This window comes from Lolium rigidum, chromosome 5 (genome assembly GCF_022539505.1).
Source record: "Lolium rigidum isolate FL_2022 chromosome 5, APGP_CSIRO_Lrig_0.1, whole genome shotgun sequence".
Taxonomy (NCBI): domain Eukaryota; kingdom Viridiplantae; phylum Streptophyta; class Magnoliopsida; order Poales; family Poaceae; genus Lolium; species Lolium rigidum.
This window is the reverse complement of record NC_061512.1, coordinates 41424686-41443537: the sequence shown is the minus strand read 5'-3', so window position 1 is coordinate 41443537 and position 18852 is coordinate 41424686. Positions and strand designations below refer to the sequence as shown.

Genomic DNA, 18852 nt, shown 5'->3' with positions numbered 1-18852 from the left:
ATGTCATTACCATTGTTTTGATCGCTGCATCCACTACATATGTTTACAAATAGTATGATCAAGGTTATGATGGCATATCACTTCGAAATTATCTTTGTTATCGTTTTACCTCGCTCGGGACGAGCGTAACTAAGCTTGGGGATGCTTGATACGTCTCCGACGTATCGATAATTTCTTATGTTCTATGCCATATTATTGATGATACCTACATGTTTTATGCACACTTTATGTCATATTCGTGCATTTTCCGGAACTAACCTATTAACAAGATGCCGAAGTGCCGGTTCCTATTTTCTCGCTGTTTTTGGTTTCGAAATCCTAGTAACTAAATATTCTCGGAATTGGACGAAACAAAGACCCAGGGGCCTATTTTTCCACGGAGCTTCCAGAAGACCGAAGAACACACGAAGTGGGGCCACGAGGTGGCGACACCACAAGGCGGCGCGACCCAGGGGGCCGCGCCGCCCTATGGTGTGGCCCCCTCGTCTGGCCCCCGACTCTGCCCTTCCGCCTACTTAAAGCCTCCGTCGCGAAACCCCTGATGCGAAAAAAACCACGATACGGAAAACCTTACTGAGACGCCGCCGCCGCCGATCCCATCTCGGGGGATTCTGGAGATCTCCTCCGGCACCCTGCCGGAGAGGGGATTCATCTCCCGGAGGACTCTACACCGCCATGGTCGCCTCCGGAGTGATGAGTGAGTAGTTCACCCCTGGACTATGGGTCCATAGCAGTAGCTAGATGGTTGTCTTCTCCTCATTGTGCTTCATTGTTGGATCTTGTGAGCTGCCTAACATGATCAAGATCATCTATCCGTAATTTTCTATGTTGTGTTTGTCGGGATCCGATGGATAGAGAATACCATGTTATGTTAATTATCAAGTTATTACATATGTGTTGTTTATGATCTTGCATGCTCTCCGTTACTAGTAGAGACTCGGCCAAGTTTTTGCTTTTAACTCCAAGAGGGAGTATTTATGCTCGATAGTGGGTTCATGCCCGCATTGACACTCGGGACGATGACGAGAAAGTTCTAAGGTTGTGTTGTGTCTGTTGCCACTAGGGATAAAACATTGGCGCTATGTCCGAGGATGTAGTTGTTGATTACATTACGCACCATACTTAATGCAATTGTCTGTTGCTTTGCAACTTAATACCGGAGGGGTTCGGATGATAACCTGAAGGTGGACTTTTTAGGCATAGATGCAGTTGGATGGCGGTCTATGTACTTTGTCGTAATGCCCAATTAAATCTCACTATACTTATCATGTCATGTATGTGCATTGTTATGCCCTCTCTATTTGTCAATCGCCCGACTGTAATTTGTTCACCCAACATGCTTTTATCTTATGGGAGAGACACCTCTAGTGAACTGTGGACCCCGGTCCATTCTTTTGATACTGAAATACAAATCTGCTGCAATACTTGTTTTACTGTTTTCTCTGCAAACAATCATCTTCCCCACAATACGGTTAATCCTTTGTTACAGCAAGCCGGTGAGATTGACAACCTCACTGTTTCGTTGGGGCAAAGTACTTTGGTTGTGTTGTGCAGGTTCCACGTTGGCGCCGGAATCTCTGGTGTTGCGCCGCACTACATCCCTCCGCCATCAACCTTCAACGTGCTTCTTGACTCCTACTGGTTCGATTAAACCTTGGTTTCTAACTGAGGGAAACTTGCCGCTGTGCGCATCACACCTTCCTCTTGGGGTTCCCAACGGACGTGTCAACTACACGCATCAACACCATATAAATTGCTCCCCCATAATCCACCATGGGAGAGCTTCTTCTTCGGCGCATCTTCTCATATCCATGATCACCATATGGATGGCAAGAGTCAAGCAAAGAATCTCTTCGAGATGGCTCATCTTGAACTTGCACTTCATTTCGTTGATGTCTTGAAGTTAACCTTGAGAGCTCACTTCATCTTCATCTTCAAGACATACTTGACACTTTGCACTTCATTTCGTTGATGTCTTGAAGTTAACCTTGAGAGCTCACTTCATCTTCATCTTCAAGACATACTTGACACTTTGCACTTCATTTCGTTGATGTCTTGAAGTTAACCTTGAGAGCTCACTTCATCTTCATCTTCAAGACATACTTGACACTTGATCTTCTACATTTGTTTCTTATTGCAATCTTGAAGCCAACATATGGTTCAAGCATTGCCTTCAAGCATATGATCTCTTCAAGTTGGCTCATCTTGAACTTGCACTTCATTTTGTTGATGTCTTGAAGTTAACCTTGAGAGCTCACTTCATCTTCACCTTCAAGACATACTTGACACTTGATCTTCTTCATTTGCTTCTTATTGCAATCTTGAAGCCAACATATGGTTCAAGCATTGCCTATGAACAACTCCTAGAAATATAACTCAATGCAAACATTAGTCCATAGGGATTGTCATTAATTACCAAAACCACACATGGGGGCTCCATGCACTTTCATCAACTTCCTAACTAAAATGGGTGCTGATAGGTTTCAGAAAGTTATTATGCAATGTATTCATAAAAATCAACATGGCTTCATTAAAAGCAAGACTATACATGATTGCTTAGCCTAAAATTTTGAATATATTCATTAATGCAAAGTATCTAAGAAGCCAGTGGTCATCTTGAAGCTTGACTTTGAGAAGGCTTTCGACACTATTGAGCATGAGGTCATTTATGAGATTTTACAGAAAAAGGGGTTCAGTAAGGATTGGATTGCTTGGGTTAAAAGGCTGCTGGAGTATGGCATCTCATCAGTCTTGATCAATGGAGCTCCTGGAAAACAATTTAAATGGAAGAGAGGGGGTTAGACAAGGTGATCCACTCTCTCCACTTTTATTTGTCCTTGGCAGATCTTCTGCAATCAGTGGTAAATGATTTACTTAAAATGGGTCTTATTTGTTTGCCAATTCAAACTGGTGATCCAGATTTCCCATCATTCAATATGCCGATGATACATTGTTAATAGTCCCTGCTGATAGTGCTCAATTGGTTGTTCTCAAGGCATCTTTGTAAGATTTCAGTTCCTCTACAGGCATGGCCATTAATTTTCATAAGTCTTGCATGCTACCTTTGAACTTGTCTGATGAAGAGGTTGTTGTCTTAGCTGAATATTTTGGATGTGTGGTTGGTGTGATGCCTTTCACTTATCTTGGGCTACCTTCGGGAACTACTAGGCCATCCATGCAAGATTTGTTGCCTATGGTCGATAGAATGGAGAGAACATTATGTGCAAGCTCTTCCTTGCTGGCTTATGGAGGGAGACTTCAGTTGATCCAATCATGCTTGAGTTCTATGCCTATTTTATTCCTCTGTACTCTTAGCATCCCTGTAGGCATTATCAAGCAATTAAACATGATTACTCGTTAGTGCCTTTGGCGAAACAAACGGGGGAATGCACTACCAGTCAGTCCTTAACCTCATGGGAAATGATCTGCAAGCCAAAGAAAAATGGGGGTCTGGACATTTTGGATTTCAAACTACAAAATGAGGTGTTACTGTTAAAGCATTTGCATAAATTCTTCAATCGTGTAGATTTACCTTGGGTAAAACTCATGTGGAATTACTATCCAGATGGGATACCTCATGCTTCTAAACTATGTGGATCTTTCTGGTGGGGTGATGTGATGAAGCTTTCGTAATTATATAGATCCGTTACTTCTGTGGTAGTCAAGGATGGAAGCGCGGCGCTGTTTTGGTATGATAAGTGGAATGGAATTTGTCCCCAGGAAAAAATTCCTAGGCTTTATTCTTATACTGTGAATCAAACAATTTTGGTGAATGAAGCTTTGCTTATACCTAATATCTCAGAGTTGTCTGAGATGCCGCTTTCACAACAAGCAGCCACTGAATTGCTAGAGTTACAGAGTTTGTTTTAAGGAGTGGTTCTGGATACTAATGGGAAGGATGAATGGAAAACCATATGGAAAGATGAAGTTTATTCTGCTAAACGTTTTTATCAGCATAGCTTCAGAGAGATCATTTGCAGTAAGGTATATGGTTGGATATGGAGTAGTAAATGCTTATTGAAAACTAAAGTGTTTGCTTGGTTGCTGATTAGTGATAGGCTCAACACCAAAGGATATACTCAAGAGGAGAAATTGGAATGTCACTCAAGCGCATCACTGTGTCCTTTGCGCATCTCACATCTATGAGGACTGGCTGCATTTGTTTTTTGATTGTGTCTTTAGTCAGAGAGTGTGTTCATACTTGCAAATTGATTGGTCGGATGGGCAGCCAATTGAGGATAAATTTATCAATGCAAGGAAGGACTTTCAAAAACCTTTCTTCACAGAGGTTGTTATCTTAGCAGCCTGGCATATTTGGAAGCAGATGAATTGAATTATATTTGAACATACAAGACCGTCCTTCAGATCATGGAAGAGAGATTTTATACATGAAGCCACTGTGCATAAGCATAGGGTTAAAGACAAACATTCCAAGGAGTTGCAGACATGGATTGAATCTTTGTCATAATTTCCTTTTATTTTCTTACTTCTGTATATATTGTATTTATGTAACTTTGGTGGCGGTCCCTTTAATAATTTTCTGTGAGGTTTTGCCTCACAGTTTCTCTCAAAAAATGTGAAATCCTAGGGAGTCGAGCCATAACGGCCATGAGCGCCCCACTACCTCTCCTTCCCATGTGGACCTGACAGTGGGTCCAGGCTGCCATAAAACTAGTTAGCACGGCTAATTTGGAAAATCGGTGCAATCTGTCAATAATATGTCCCAATGTGATGTGCCCAAACCTAAGTTGGTGGTTATGTGACACCGCAACCCCAAATGTGGTGGGTTTTTATCATTTTCTCAGTTTGCTCTTGTACACCAATTTGTACCAAGTGCACAGTTCAAACTATACAAGATGTGACATTTTCTCGATTTGCACTGATTTGAAGTTTTTGTGGGTTGAGGTAGTGAAATCAAACACAAAGACAAATGGCAAAACAAACACTGTGCAAACCGGTTGCAAGATAACAAACCTACGTGTGTATTTCTCAAAAAATAAATCATGTGTGTGTTCAGTATATTTGCATACATGTATAAATCATATGGTACAACAAATATTATGAGGGGAGTTTCTAGTGTGTGATTAGGTATATAAGCAAATATAGTATACAATGTAGTATTTAGCTAGAGCTTATCGTTGTGTCTTGTTGTGTCTTTTGCTTGCTGCTAATCTTTTTATTTACCAAATGTGTATTGCATTACGTGCTCAAGTTGGTTTAATAAATGAAAATATAGTGCATAATATATAGTTATACATTTTGAATAAATGGAATTGAGTGAAAACAACATGAAAATGGCAGAAAAAAATACACATGGAGATATTTTATAGAAAACACACGAAGTTATTAGAAGAAAACAAGGAAGAGTAAGAAAAATCAAGGGGCTCCTTTGATGCATGAGATTCACACACACGACAGTTCTCGGAACCTTCATTATAAATGGTGGGCGAAGGGGTCAACTTTCGCACACGGTTCACTTCGCTAAATCGCCTGCGAATGGTAGGGCCCTCCATAAATGAGTTTTTTTTGCTCGAGCGTGTGCGTTTTTGGATGTTCGCAAACAACATCGCCGTATGTGTTCATCTAATTTGGCACAAGAATAGTTCAAACCAGCCGTATGTTGATGGAAAACATTGCACACGTTTACAATGCACCTACTTATTGCCCACATAAGCATGATACTAACATATTCATGGCCAGCTGTACTAGCAACCCATAAGTGAACAATTCATGCAAATACATTAGCAAATCTCAATTAAATTGATTGCACATCATATACATACATACATTTGTGATCAATATAGTTTCATTTGGTAGCTATACAAACTAGAAAGATACACAAAAAAGAATTTGTATCTTTTATTTGTTTAGGTCTTTGTCTCCTTGACCATTATTGACCTTGCAAGGAAAAAACAAATAGATTTCTCGACCTATTCTTGGTTCGCCATCATTGTGCTCATGCACCACGCCGGAACACTCTAACGTGACACTGCTTCTCTGAAATGGGTAGACACCACAATGAAAATGCATGGTGCCATGTGTGGTTTCGTAATTAATGAATATCTCTATGGACTAACGTTTGGATTGAGTTATGTTTGTAGTTTCTGTCTATAGACAAATGCTTGAACCATATGTTGGCTTCAAGGTTGAAAGAAGAAGAAATTAACGAAGATCAAGTGATTAACCAAGATTTTCAAGGAGTGATCCGAAGATTGGTAAAATGGGAGTTGAGCCTATGGCAAGTATGATTTTAAGACAAAGATGGAGTGAGCTCTAATATGTATCCTCAAGACATAAACATAATGAAGAAATAAAAAGATGAAGTGCAAGTTCAAGATGAGCCATCCAAAAGAGATCGTATGCTTCAAGCATGTCGTCCATATGGTAATCATGGATATTTGAAGATATTCCTAACAAAAGGAGCTTCCATAGTGGAGTATATATAAGGGGGAAATTCACAAGATATCAATAGCTCAATCAAGAAAGATGTTCTAACTTAAAGCGGCTAGGATCTTCATTATGTAGCTCAAGCAGAATATGCGCAAGGCTAAGGTTTATTGTTGAAACGGTTTCTTTCTTACCAATCTCGTGATGTTAGTTGGAGACCGGTTTGTAGGATCGACAGGTTTTGTACTCTCTCCTTCTATGTTAAAAAAATCTTAAATCTATAAATTTGATCGTTATGTTTAAAATTTAAAATAAAAATGGCACTGGTACTTGTATTGCTACTGTCGTAACCTTTCATGTATGAAAGTGAACCTCTTAGTAGCTTTCATAATCAAGTTGTACCTTTTATTTTACCAATGTTTTTCCTTGATGCATAAAAAAGTTTCTCTGGTACGACCCGGTCAGTGTTCTTAAATATGATTTCAATACACGTTTCTTGGTAGTTATTTGTTGCTCATCTTTTTTCAGAACGATGGAAGCCCCAGCCTTTGCATCAATCGATGCATACCGTTTTTTATTATTCTATTACTGCATAAGTCTTACAAAATATTATAGCTCATGGATCACTTTAGCCACCAAAAGAAAACTAAAATCCATCGCCGATTTAACATGTCAATCACCGCTCAGACCGCCAGCCGCACCGTGCTACCGTCACCCATAAAGACGAAGTCACCACACAGAAAATAATGTAGTATTAACCCCCACAACCTCATTATTTGGTTAGCAACATCTTGATACAGAGCAATACCCTCAGTTACGTTTTCATACTAGCTTAATTTTCACCACTGATTCCGCACCATTTATGCCAAGTAACAACAGAGATGACATAAACCTTGTCACATAACTTGTCAAATAATCTGAAATAAGCACCCATCCATTTCTTAGCGAACAGAAGGCCACAAAATACCATCCAAACGCCTGCCACAAACCCCACAATTAGGCTAAGCAGAAAATCCATTTGAAACAGACCATGTTTGTGCCATTCAACCGAATCTTCTTGAGTTGGTTGATCTCCAGGACATTGCTTTGGAACTGGACGTCCACAAAGACCAGGATTTCCAATGTACATAGATGCAGGATCATCTGTTTGGAGGGTGTCTAGTTGGCGGCCCGAGGGTATTCTTCCTGATAGATCATTATATGACAAATTTAGGTAGGCTAGCGATGTCAGATCTGATAATCCCCAGGGAATCTCACCAGCAAGATGGTTCTTTGTGAGGTCAAGAGATTCTAGTGATTGCATATTGCCAATTTTGTATGGGATTTGTCCACTCAAGAAGTTCGATGATAAATTCAGGTTTATCAGTCCAGCAAGATAGCTCATTTCTTCTGGGATTTTTCCTGTCAAACTGTTGCATGATAAATCAATGCTCATCAAATATATGACGTTCTCTCTGTATCCAAGTACTTTCCCTTTTATTACCACTGGTAAGCTATCATTAAACAATCCGGTATCACTGGACCAATACATTTCCTGATATTCTTCTTCGAATGGATTTTCTGCTGGAAGTAGAGCCTTATCAGTAGCAGTCAAAGCTTCTAAGCCTGCCAGATGTTGCGGTATAGCCCCATAAAAGTTGTTATTAGATAGATCTAGAATTCGAAGGGCAGGAAATTTCGCTATTCCAATTGGAATTTCTCCAGAAAAGTTGTTAGATCTTAGCCGTAGTATTACCAAAGCAGGCATTTCTTTACTAATCCACACTGGTAACTTTCCACTGAATCTGTTTTGAGCTAGATCGACGAAAACAACATTTCTGCATTGTCTTAGGAATAGAGGAAATCCACCCGATAGACTATTGTTCCTTAGAAGGAGAGTACGGACTTCCAAACTTGAAGAACTTTTGCTTTTAGCAATTGAAGTGTTGTTGCTAGATGTATCCCAGTGTTTCAGCTGTTTTGTGCCACAGTCAGGTAGTTCCCCTGTCAGCAGATTGCTTGAAAGATCTAAGACCAGAAGTTTTGACCACTGACAAATTGACTTGGGAATAGCCCCCGTTATGCTATTTGAGAAGAGAATTGCAAACTGCAAAGAAGGAGCTCCAATGTTTGATGCCACAAAACCAGTTAAATTATTTCTGGAGATGTCCAATATCTCAACTGATCTTGGTAAAAGTGGTACTAGGCCGGTTAGCTGGTTTGACTGGAGAAGAAGTCTCCTCACTGACATGAACTCCAAACTAAGTGGCAACTTGCCGCTAATTTGGTTCAGCGAGATGTCCAAAGATGTAGCACGAGAAAAGGAAGTCCAAAACCAAATCGGTAATTCACCAATGATGCCTGTGTTGGGAATATGAAGTTTGTCAATGTCCTTTTGCCATCGGAGCCATTGAGGAAATCGAGGACCCAGATGACATGATCCGAACTCGGCCCAATTCAAGTTGAATGGAGGTACCCAATCCGGTCCCACGATGATCTCCAAGTGATTATTGGATAAGTCGATCTGCTTCAGATTCGTCAGACCGGCAAAATGACTTTCTGATAACACACTACTGAAGCCGTTGTCCGCAAGGTACAAGGTAGTCAAATTTGCAAGTGTCCCAATCTCCACAGGCACGCGACCTGTCAAGTCATTGGAAATCACGTTGAATACTTGTAAGCTGGTTAGGTGCAACACTGCTTCTAATGTCGTGCCTGTGATGTTGTTACCCTCCAAAGACAGTACTTGCAGGTTCTTCCAAGAACAGCTTGGTAGCCTGTATATGAGGTCTGCTATGTCCCCACTGATGTTGTTGTTGTTAAGTGTTAGAGACTGCAAGTTACAGAGACCACTGAGTGTTGCAGGTATCATCCCCACAAAGTTATTGTCTGGCATGTAAAGGGTCTCTAACAAGGTTAAGTTTCCTAACTCGTCAGGAAATGCTCCCGCGAACCCACAGCCGTATATGTATAGGGACTTGAGGCTTGTTACACCCCAAAACCAGTTGTTTGCAGCTCGACTGTTTAAGTGGTTTTGGGAGAGATCAAGGAGCTGAAGAAGAGTGAGGTTGTGGAGTAGAGGTGGTGAAGCAGTAGTAGTATGAGTGAGGCTATTATTAAGGGCACAGTTATCGAGACTGAGTGCAACCAGGTTGGGAAGGGCGTTGACCTTATGGAGCCAGTCAACCGCTGAGCTGAGGTTGACACCGCCTAACTCGAGAGATTGGAGCGATTGTAGGCGTGGCAGCCAGGAAATATCCGAGTGAGTAGCGCCGTAGTAATTGAAGATGTTAAGGTATAGCAGCTTGGTGAGGTTCCCAAGATTCTGAGGCACTCTACCACTGAAATTCATGAAGGAGAGGTCCAGGAACACCAGGCGATCAAGAGAACCCACGAAATCTGGTATGGGCATTCCATGGCCGAGATGCTTGTTGGCGCTGAGGTCTAGATGCTTGAGATATCGCAGAGAACGAAGCGAAGAACTTATCTGTCCGCGCAGCGAGAGCGAATGGCTGGGGACGTTCCCTTTGTAGTCCTCCTCGAAGAAGTGGTTGTAGAGGTCGAGCTTGACGACGTGGCCTGTCCGGCTGCTGCAGTTGATGCCGCTCCACTGGCAGCAGTCGCGGCCATGCCAAGAGCCGAGGAGATTGGCCGGGTCGCTTGTGATGCCGGCCTTGAAGGAGAGCAGCGCCGCCCTCTCGGCCGCGATGCAGCTCCCGTTTGCAGCGGCAGCGACGGCGGAGGTGGTGGTGATGGCTAGTGCTACTGCTGCTAGGAGTAGGATGATGGTCAGCAGCTTGGTGTTCTGGCCATTGCGTTGTATGGTTGTTATTTCACCGCCTTTCAGTATCACCGGCCGGCGTGGTTTTAACAACAATCCCGCATTGTCACTAGTCGGGAGACACGGCAAGGGGAAGCTTCGCCAGCGTCAACCCCTCGTCGGGTCGTCGGAATGCACAACACGTTATAGGATAGAGAATCTTGGTCAAGTATGTCGAAACTAACCACAAGCTGCCACACAACCCATGGGCCGCCGCTAGTAAACACTTCGCCGACCGAGACCATTCAACCGCTCACCGCGTCATTCGCCTCTGAAGTCTACAAGACAAAAGAACACAACTCCTCGCTAGTAGACTCAGAGCATCTTCATTCTCCAGTCACGCCCTGCAAGACGGCGCGTCCTACAATAGGCCGGATGGGTCGAATGGAGACGTCGTGTTTAAGGTCCGTTTATTGCTCGCCCCGTCCAACAAACGCAGTTTTTAAATATTTTTAAAATTTCAACTATTTAAACATAGAATTAATTTAAACAAAATAGATATGTTTGACAATATTATTCGTAAATAGAAATGGAACAAACAACAAATCAAATAATTAAACTTTAACTTGATCAAGTCGTCGGCCCAGCCAGCCTTCACAGATGCTTTACGAGATCATTTTACAGTTTTATCGCAGTATAAGCATTGGACAAAGAAAAGAGAGAAGGGAAGTGGTTGAAGGTAGAGTTCAAGATCTACTACCGGAGGTTGATCGCCACCGAAATGTTGATGTCGTAGTATTCGAGCATACGAAAATCATTGCCAATAGCAGAGCCACAAAACATGATGTAATCATCCCTAAGGAATTTCCGTGGGGCCTCTGGCACTGCATTAACATGCACTTCCTAGAAGATGAGAGTCTCGTAGGCCACGAAGAATTGGAGGACGGATATTTGCCTTGCATTCCTCTTTGCATATGTGTACTCTCAGTTCAGCCCAACACGCGGTGTTGATGAACTGCTTCTTGACTCGACGGATCCACTTCTCCCCCTTGCTGCATGGAGGGTGAATGTCACCTTAAAAATCACGATCTTTGCTTCGAAGTAGTACAAGCGGTAGGGTGGTGCCGCCGCCATTAGAGGTTGTGGTGTTTTTTAGTTTTGGGTGCAAAAATGCAGAACGTGATTGATCAAGAGTGGAGAGAGATGGTGTGTATGGTGATCTTCTTGTAACCGAAGAATTTTATAGTAGTATGTCGTTGTGACAACGATTACATTTGACCAGTGTGAACTCGTAAAATGTAATGTGATGTCAGTGCCAAATTTTTTTTAGTAAACTACATATTTCGATTGATGCATTTCATTGAATTTAACCTTAAGACGGTTCTGATGCACGGAGTATTCCCGACGTACACAATCGTACACAGTTCAAATTCCCTGACTCGTATGCCAATAAACATGTCACACACGGTTCGCATTGATAAATCGTGTGCAACAGTGCACATCAAATACGCTTTTACGGATAAAATTGTGTCCCACTATAAACGCTAAGTTGCAATTTATTAACATGGTAGTGTGCTAGCTCATGAGAATAAAGCACATAATTAAAAATAAGGTTAGAGTAGCCCATCCTTCGGACAAAGATACTACTCCCTCTGTCCTGGTTCATAGGACCTACGTGTATCCCTAAGTCGTAAATTTGATGATGATAATATAAGATATATATTACAAAATATATATCATTAGAAAGCTCAGATGTTCTACTTTGTAATGTTTTGTGTTGTACAATTGTTACTATGTTGAGTAAATTGACAACCAAAAAATACGCGCATGCCCTAGGACGAAGGTAGTAATTAAGGTAACAAATAAAGACATGTTGTATCATCTTTCATAACATGATCATTGAAGATGAGCAAGACATCCTAGAGAACTATGGGTGCATCTAACATCTCAAATGAAGACCCTATTGAGCCTGAGCGTGATGCAATCATGATTCGGAAATTCCTCGAAATGCACCGAACCATCGATAACGAGTTGTTTATCATTCTCTTTAATTCATATGAACCTAGGTATGTTTAGTTTTGAACAATTTGATTTGTTACATTTATTAATTTGTTTTGTAACATTGAATAATTTTGTTTGAATATTTGAATAATTTAGGTTATAACCGCTTTATGTTTGGTTCACAATATTTGATTTGCAACAAAATAATTTTTGTAAGAGCATCTCCAGTCGCGTCCCCCAAAGCGTCCCCCAAAGAGATTTGGGGGACACCGGCCAAAAAAACGTCCCAGTCGCGTGCCCCAAAGGCCGCTTCGGTCCGGACGTGCTCCAAATGTTGTCCGGCGTCCCTAGCCCATCCCCTGTGTATAGAGTCTCTACCGGGGACACCGGACACGACTTCTACACTTACTTTTTGTTTGGAGGTCGCGTTTGGGGGACGTGGCTAGAAAAGGGACCTTCTTCAAACGAAAATTTTGTCCGGACGTCCCCCAAACGACTAATCCGGCGCTTTGCCCGGACATCGTTTGGGGGACGCGACTGGAGATGCTCTAAGGAGGTAAATATAAGGGATAGCTAGTAGTTTGGCTAGAGATGCTATTAAGTTACCCGCCACACATATGATTCGTAGGGCTCATCCTCTCATGCATGTTGCCGAAATGACTATCAGAGACGAGCGGAACCGGCGGACATTGAAACCTCCATTCTTCTCTAGCGTTTAGCGTCACTCGCCCCTCTCCCGTCTGCTGGTCTGATTCTTGTTTTATCTTTCTTTTTTTTGTCTCCTACTCTCCTAGTATGTTTACTGTTTTTTTGTGTGTGGAGATTGTTCAAATTCACGCAGATTCGTGACATTCGTTCTAATGAAGAGTTAGACGAGCACCCGAAGCTTTCAAGATCGCACCTACCTAGCACCACAAGTATACACGTGTTATGCCGATGGTTAGGTGGGACACCACTCTTAGCACAAAACTAACTTGGGGCATCAAAGTGTTGGAGCCCCAAGCCTCCAAGAAATCAAACCATTTGTTGTTAATTAACTACAAGCCTGTTGTTTCAATTCGACTTATTATTGCACAAACCGAAAGGCACTAGCCTCATAAAGTTCACCACTCTAGCAAACATCAGGCTTAACGAGCTATAGTCATTTGGCCCGTTCATCAGACGTCGTCGACGGCGACCACCATCCCGCCCTCGTCCACGGCGGTGCGCCGCAGTCGCTGGATCGCCTTCTCCACCTGCGTAAATAGCCACGTCACCATGAGCACCGCGAGAAATTGAGCTAACCTTGGACTGAAATCATGAATTGGGGTGGGGGAGCTCACCTCGTTGTCCCAGTTAGTCCTGGCTGTGATGACAATCAGAGCCACCGTCTGCACAGCGACGCCGATGATCAAGCCCCACCAGATCCCCTGAATTATCACAAACAGAGGCAACTGATCATCAGACGTCTGGAGAAATGATCAAAAAAGAGGTTAACTGAAGATGAAATCAACTTACAGCTGCCTCGAGGCTTGTTTTGAACCCTAGGACACATCCAATCGGTAGCCCAATCACATAGTAAGCTGTAACGTTGACATATGCAACTATGACTTGCCATCCACTCCCCACAGCAACTCCTGCGGAAATCATAGAACAGATTTTAGTTCCTCTGGTTCAATGCAAACTAGGCACCTATGATCTTGGTCCAGTGCCAGATGTTACCTGAGAGGATTGGCTGGATTCCGTTCAAGAAGATGCTGATGGCCACCAGTGGCATCAGACTGATGACGGCCTCAATCACCGTCGTGCTACTTGTGTACAAAGTGCTCAACGGGTACCTGAGGACCATGACTGCAATCGTGGCGAGAATGCTGAAGGCGATGCTCGCCATGACTACCACGAGGACCGACAAAATTGCAACTTTTGGATGGCCAGCGCCAAGCTCATTGCCGACACGAATACTGTGTAATATGAGTTAATATAAAAGTTTGATCAGGAGAGGAAATTTATGATTGATTTACATTTTCGTATTGCCATTCGATCATTTGTACTGACCTGGCTGCATAGCTCAAACCAAGCATGATTTGGAAGTCCCAGTTCCAGTAATTGATGCTGAAACAAGTTGAAGAGATAGAGATGCAAGTTATGTAAGAACATGAAGATATTTTCAGATATCACATGTTGCAATCACGATGCATAACTATAACAGGATCCTCTGGCCTACCAGATAGAGAGTGAATCAAGAGCAATCTCTGAGTTGGGGAGGAAGCCAGTCAGAAGCACAAATCCTTGCACATACCAGACCTCCAATCTGAGCAAGAACACAATGAAACAAGACATAATTAAATCAACAAGACCTACCAAATAGTTAATAACAATGGCTGGCTCATAATGTACTCACGCTAGCATAACAGCAGACGCGAAGGCGAGCTTGGCGTATCCCCAGAGGCCTCTGAAAGCAAGCATGGACAGCCTGGTCCATGTCTCCTTACAAGCCGGGCTCCAGATGATGTACGCCCATGTCAACGCCACGAGCACCCACCAAGAGAAGCTCAGTGTCAGAGCCGCGCCGAGAAGGCCAAAACTAAGCACGAACACGACGATCCACGAGATCAGGATGTGGAAGACAAGCACGGCCAGTGTCATGTATGCCACAGGGTTGACGATGTTCTGAGCCTGCAGGAACCTCTGCATGGGACAGAAGATCGCGAAGGCGAGCAGCTGCGGTATCAGCCCACGAGCATACAGCTGCCCTGCCGCAGCCACATCCGCAGCCTGCCCAATGAGCAGCAGGAATGGACCGGCGTACCAGTAGAGGAAGGCAATGACGACGGCTGTCACGAACTGGAGTACGAGCGCCCTCTGGCAGACGACCCCCATGGCCCTGTACCTCCTAGCCCCATAGGCCTGGCCACACACTGTCTGCACCGCGCTCGCCATGCCAAGCTGCATGGCATACAAGCAACAAGACGCTATTTCTAAGCAATGCAAAGGACTACACTACATAGTGCAAGAACGTGTGCAGCTTGTTACCATGATGCCGTAGGCTAGACCCTGGATGCCAATGTTGGTGATGGAGGCGCCAGCGAGCTCGAGCTCACCAAGGTGGCCAACGAACATCTGTGTGACGAGGCTCAGAGTGAAGCTGAAGAGAGTGATGAGGATGGACGCCCATGAGATGCGCCAAAGGTTGCCAGCCTCCCACAATGCCAGCCGTGAGAGCACGTCGAACGGCACCGGCTCCCGCCGCAGCAGCTCCTCCGATGAGCCCGACCGGTCATCGACGAAGTCCAGCAATGGTGCCCTTGCGTCGCCATCTCCCTCCATTGTCTCCTCTCCGTAAGTGCTTCCCTCAGCCTAGTTCATTATGTAGCACGCCTTTGTGATGCTGATATATGCACTAAAACTTGTACTGTTCAGTAGCCCTTTGGTGGCAGCTAACTAACCTTCAGGTGCCATCCTACCAGTCTATTGGCTGGGTGTGAATAAGTTGTTGAAAAGTGCAGGGCTGTCAGCATGAAGCATAAAACGTTACTAACTGAACATAAAACTACGAATCTATCAGTTTGAGGTAGGTGAAATTGCGGATTGCGTCCCATCCAGAAGAAAATGAATAATCTTCCAGCACGTAATGCATCTGATTCTGACAATTCCAATCAAATCTTTAACATCTTGCCAACAAAACACAGGATACATACATGTCAGAAATCAAAAGCTCACTTTTCTTGTTTCAGAAGACCTCTTTCTACAAACTTAACTATAAGCTTTCCAGCAGCTGTTTCTTGTTTCTCTAAGGTCAGCTGATTATCTACTTTTTGACATAATTTAATATCAGGAATCAAATTTCTCCGAAACATTCGGCACGCCACATTGTATGACTGAATTGCGAGGCCTCTGTTAAGAAAACTCTCCATCAAAATGTGGCATGTCTGAGCATCTCTCTGTGAGGCAGTTCTCAGTACCTTGGTGAGGAGATTGTAAGCGTCATCAAGTTTACCTAATGCACATAGCTTCTCGATGACCTGATTGTATACACTCTTAAGCTCTCGTCTTAATAACATCTTATCCAGCAGAATGAGTAATTCTTCCACTGCACCCTTCTCACAGTATCTATGTATCACTGTCCTATATGTAACAAGTGTAGGGACAATTCCTCTATTAAGCATTTTCTCCACAAGCGCTGTGGATTCTTTCAGCCTACCTTTCTTTCCCAAAGCATTGACAACGACAGTATAAGTTACAACATCTGGATGCCTGTTACTGAGATACAAGTCATCCAACAAAGAGAGCGCTGATTCCAAATCACCCTGCCGAGAAAATCCATGGATCACGGTAGTGAAGTTAACAACATTAATGGTACAACCTTTGCTTTGGCACTGCTCCATGAAGTCTTTGGCCTCTGCCGACTTTCCTTCCTTGCATAACGCATGGATCAGCAAGTTAATCTCCACAGTAGTGGGGAAGAAACCCTTCTGCAACATCTGTGCTACAACATCGCATGATTCCTTTAGTTTCCCTTCTCTTCTAAACCCATGCATTACCACACTGTAGGTGATATCACTCGGAGTCCACCACTCCTCTCCGCTGTTGTTTAGCAACTCCCAAGCCTCTGAAGTTTTCCCAGCTTTGCAGAGACCATTCAACAGGGCGGTGTGTGTCACTATGTTTGGCTTGCAACCATTCTTATACATATGCTTCATCATCTTCCTAGCTTGATCAATCTCCCCGATCCGGCAGAACCCATCAACAACTGCACTGTATGTTACAACATCAGGGTGACATCCTTTTGAGATCATCTCACCTACAATCTCCTTTGCCTCAGCCATCCTCCCATTCAAACAAAAGGAGTGCACAACCGCACTATATCCAACCTCATCAACACGAAATCTTTTCCCCTCTGACTCCCTCAAGAACTCCAGCGCCTCATCTGCATGACCATGCTTCGCAAACACATGGATGAGCATGTTATAGGTAACCTGATCAGGAAAAAAACCTGCATCATTCCTCATCTTGTCGAGCAAACCCCGCACCTCTGCCACCCTCTTCTCCTTGCACAAGAAGCCCATCACTGTATAATAGGTAATCTTATCGGGTGGGCACCCCTTTTGTAACATTGCACCGATCATCTCTGTCGCCTCAACAACCCGACGAGCGCTACACAACCCCTTGATGAGGCAATTGTACGTGACTACGTCAGGCTCGACCTCGACGCGGCGCATCCGGTCCGCAAACTCGAGCGCCTTGTCGACCCGGCCAGCCACAACAAGCACATTGACAGCCACGTTGCAAATCGAAATGTCGGGCGCGCACCCGTCCTTCTGCATGAGCTGGAGCACGCGCATGGCGGAGCGGAGCTTCCCGGCACGGCTGTAGGAGAGCATGAGGTGCGCGAACTGCCGCGGGCCGCGCCTCAGCCGGCGGCGGATCATGAGGCGCATGACGCGGCGGGCGGGGTCGTGGAGCCTGGTGCGGCTGAGGAGGCTGAGCATTTCCTCGAACACCTCGGGCGCGTGCCGGTAGCGCCACTGCCGGTCGGCCCAGCGGAAGAACTCGAACGCGGCGCGGGCGTCCCCCTGCGCCCGCGCGCGGAGCACGGCGCGGACCTGCGGCGGGGAGAGCACCCGGAGCAGGTGCCGGAGCTGCGCCTCCAGCTTCGGGGTCCACGAGCCGCGGAGCTCCAGCAGCTTGCAGGTGTCGCGCACGAGCCGGCTGCGCGACTCCTCCGCGAGGTCATCGTCAAGGGGAAGCTCCTTGGCGGCGGCGGACGCGAGATCATGTTCTCCCGCGGCGGCGGCGGCGGAAGAGGAGGATGCGGCGGTGGTGCAGAGGCGGCGGGGCTGGAGGAGGAGGAGGAGCGATGGGTACTTGGTCACGCGCCCAGGCATCGCCAGCGCTCGTGCGCCCGGGAGGAAATGCGTCTGGTTGTCACGGCAGCGATCGGCGGTGGACGAAGGTGGTGGCGGCGGCGGCGGCAGGAGTCACTCGCCGACGAGGCGACGACGGATTGGTAGGGGTGTGTACAACTGAAACTGGCACAGACCGTTGAAGCCACCCAGCTTACCATTTTCTTCTGCATTTTCAATCTCAAGTCCAAATCTAGTACTGTATATTCATAAAAAGGATGTCTCAAATTTATCTAAACTTAAATATATCAAGACACTCTTTAATATAAATACACCTAAATTTCGATAAATCTCTAACATTTTTTATGGATAAAGGAAGTGCAATTTTTTTTCGAATTCGAAGTAAAGTCTGGCAAAAAAGGGCTGAGTGGACTGACCTGACTTTGTGACCCCACACAGCACCTCCAAAAACCTGTGCAAACGGGAGTTGTACGAATTTGAAATAAAACGCATCTGGCAAAAAATAGCAACTGGCTACAGCCCAGTTTTCTCTTCTTTTTGTAAATTTTAGTACGTCTGTTTTAATATACTTTTTTGTTAGAAAGCTATTCTGGCTTATATTTCAGGTGATATTATTTATAAATAATACAAAATTGATTTTTTTTCCGAAGTTCTATACGATCTCGGGAGCCTCTACATCGAACTTCATCTTATGTCAACATTCATCGATGGAGCGCCGCTAGAGGAGCATTAGAGCAAGTACAATAAGGTACAATCAGCTGGCTATAACAGATAAAATATTATATATTTACTTAGTTGGAGGAGTGAAAATAGGAAAGAAAAGGTAAGTGGGCTCTTATGCAAGAGCCAGCTCTATCACGTGCTCCTAGGCACTTTGTGAGA

General features: G+C 44.3%; 3 protein-coding genes across 4 annotated transcripts; all 3 read right to left on the bottom strand.

Moving 5' to 3' along the window:
- Window positions 1-6973: 6973 nt before the first annotated feature.
- Window positions 6974-11260, bottom strand: LOC124655892 (receptor-like protein EIX2). The gene is made up of 2 exons (XM_047194720.1): window positions 11201-11260; window positions 6974-10171 (listed from the first exon to the last, which is right to left on the bottom strand). Exons 1-2 carry the CDS (start codon window positions 11258-11260, stop codon window positions 7220-7222), a joined length of 3012 nt encoding a protein of 1003 aa, XP_047050676.1. The 3' UTR covers window positions 6974-7219.
- A 2024-nt stretch (window positions 11261-13284) lies between these two features.
- LOC124657723 (protein DETOXIFICATION 41-like) lies at window positions 13285-15433 on the bottom strand. Of its 2 annotated transcripts, none has more exons than XM_047196238.1 (8): window positions 15140-15433; window positions 14508-15052; window positions 14331-14417; window positions 14162-14218; window positions 13829-14067; window positions 13625-13743; window positions 13450-13575; window positions 13285-13362 (listed from the first exon to the last, which is right to left on the bottom strand). In XM_047196238.1, the coding sequence occupies exons 1-8, from the start codon at window positions 15431-15433 to the stop codon at window positions 13285-13287; spliced, it is 1545 nt and encodes a 514-aa protein (XP_047052194.1). The 2 variants fall into 2 exon arrangements, with proteins under 2 accessions (XP_047052194.1, XP_047052195.1); XM_047196239.1 differs by having other exon boundaries at window positions 13450-13536.
- Window positions 15434-15463: 30 nt separating this feature from the next.
- Window positions 15464-17991, bottom strand: LOC124655891 (pentatricopeptide repeat-containing protein At5g41170, mitochondrial-like). Its single transcript, XM_047194718.1, has one exon. The coding sequence runs from the start codon at window positions 17989-17991 to the stop codon at window positions 15823-15825; it is 2169 nt and encodes a 722-aa protein (XP_047050674.1). The 3' UTR covers window positions 15464-15822.
- Window positions 17992-18852: the final 861 nt, after the last annotated feature.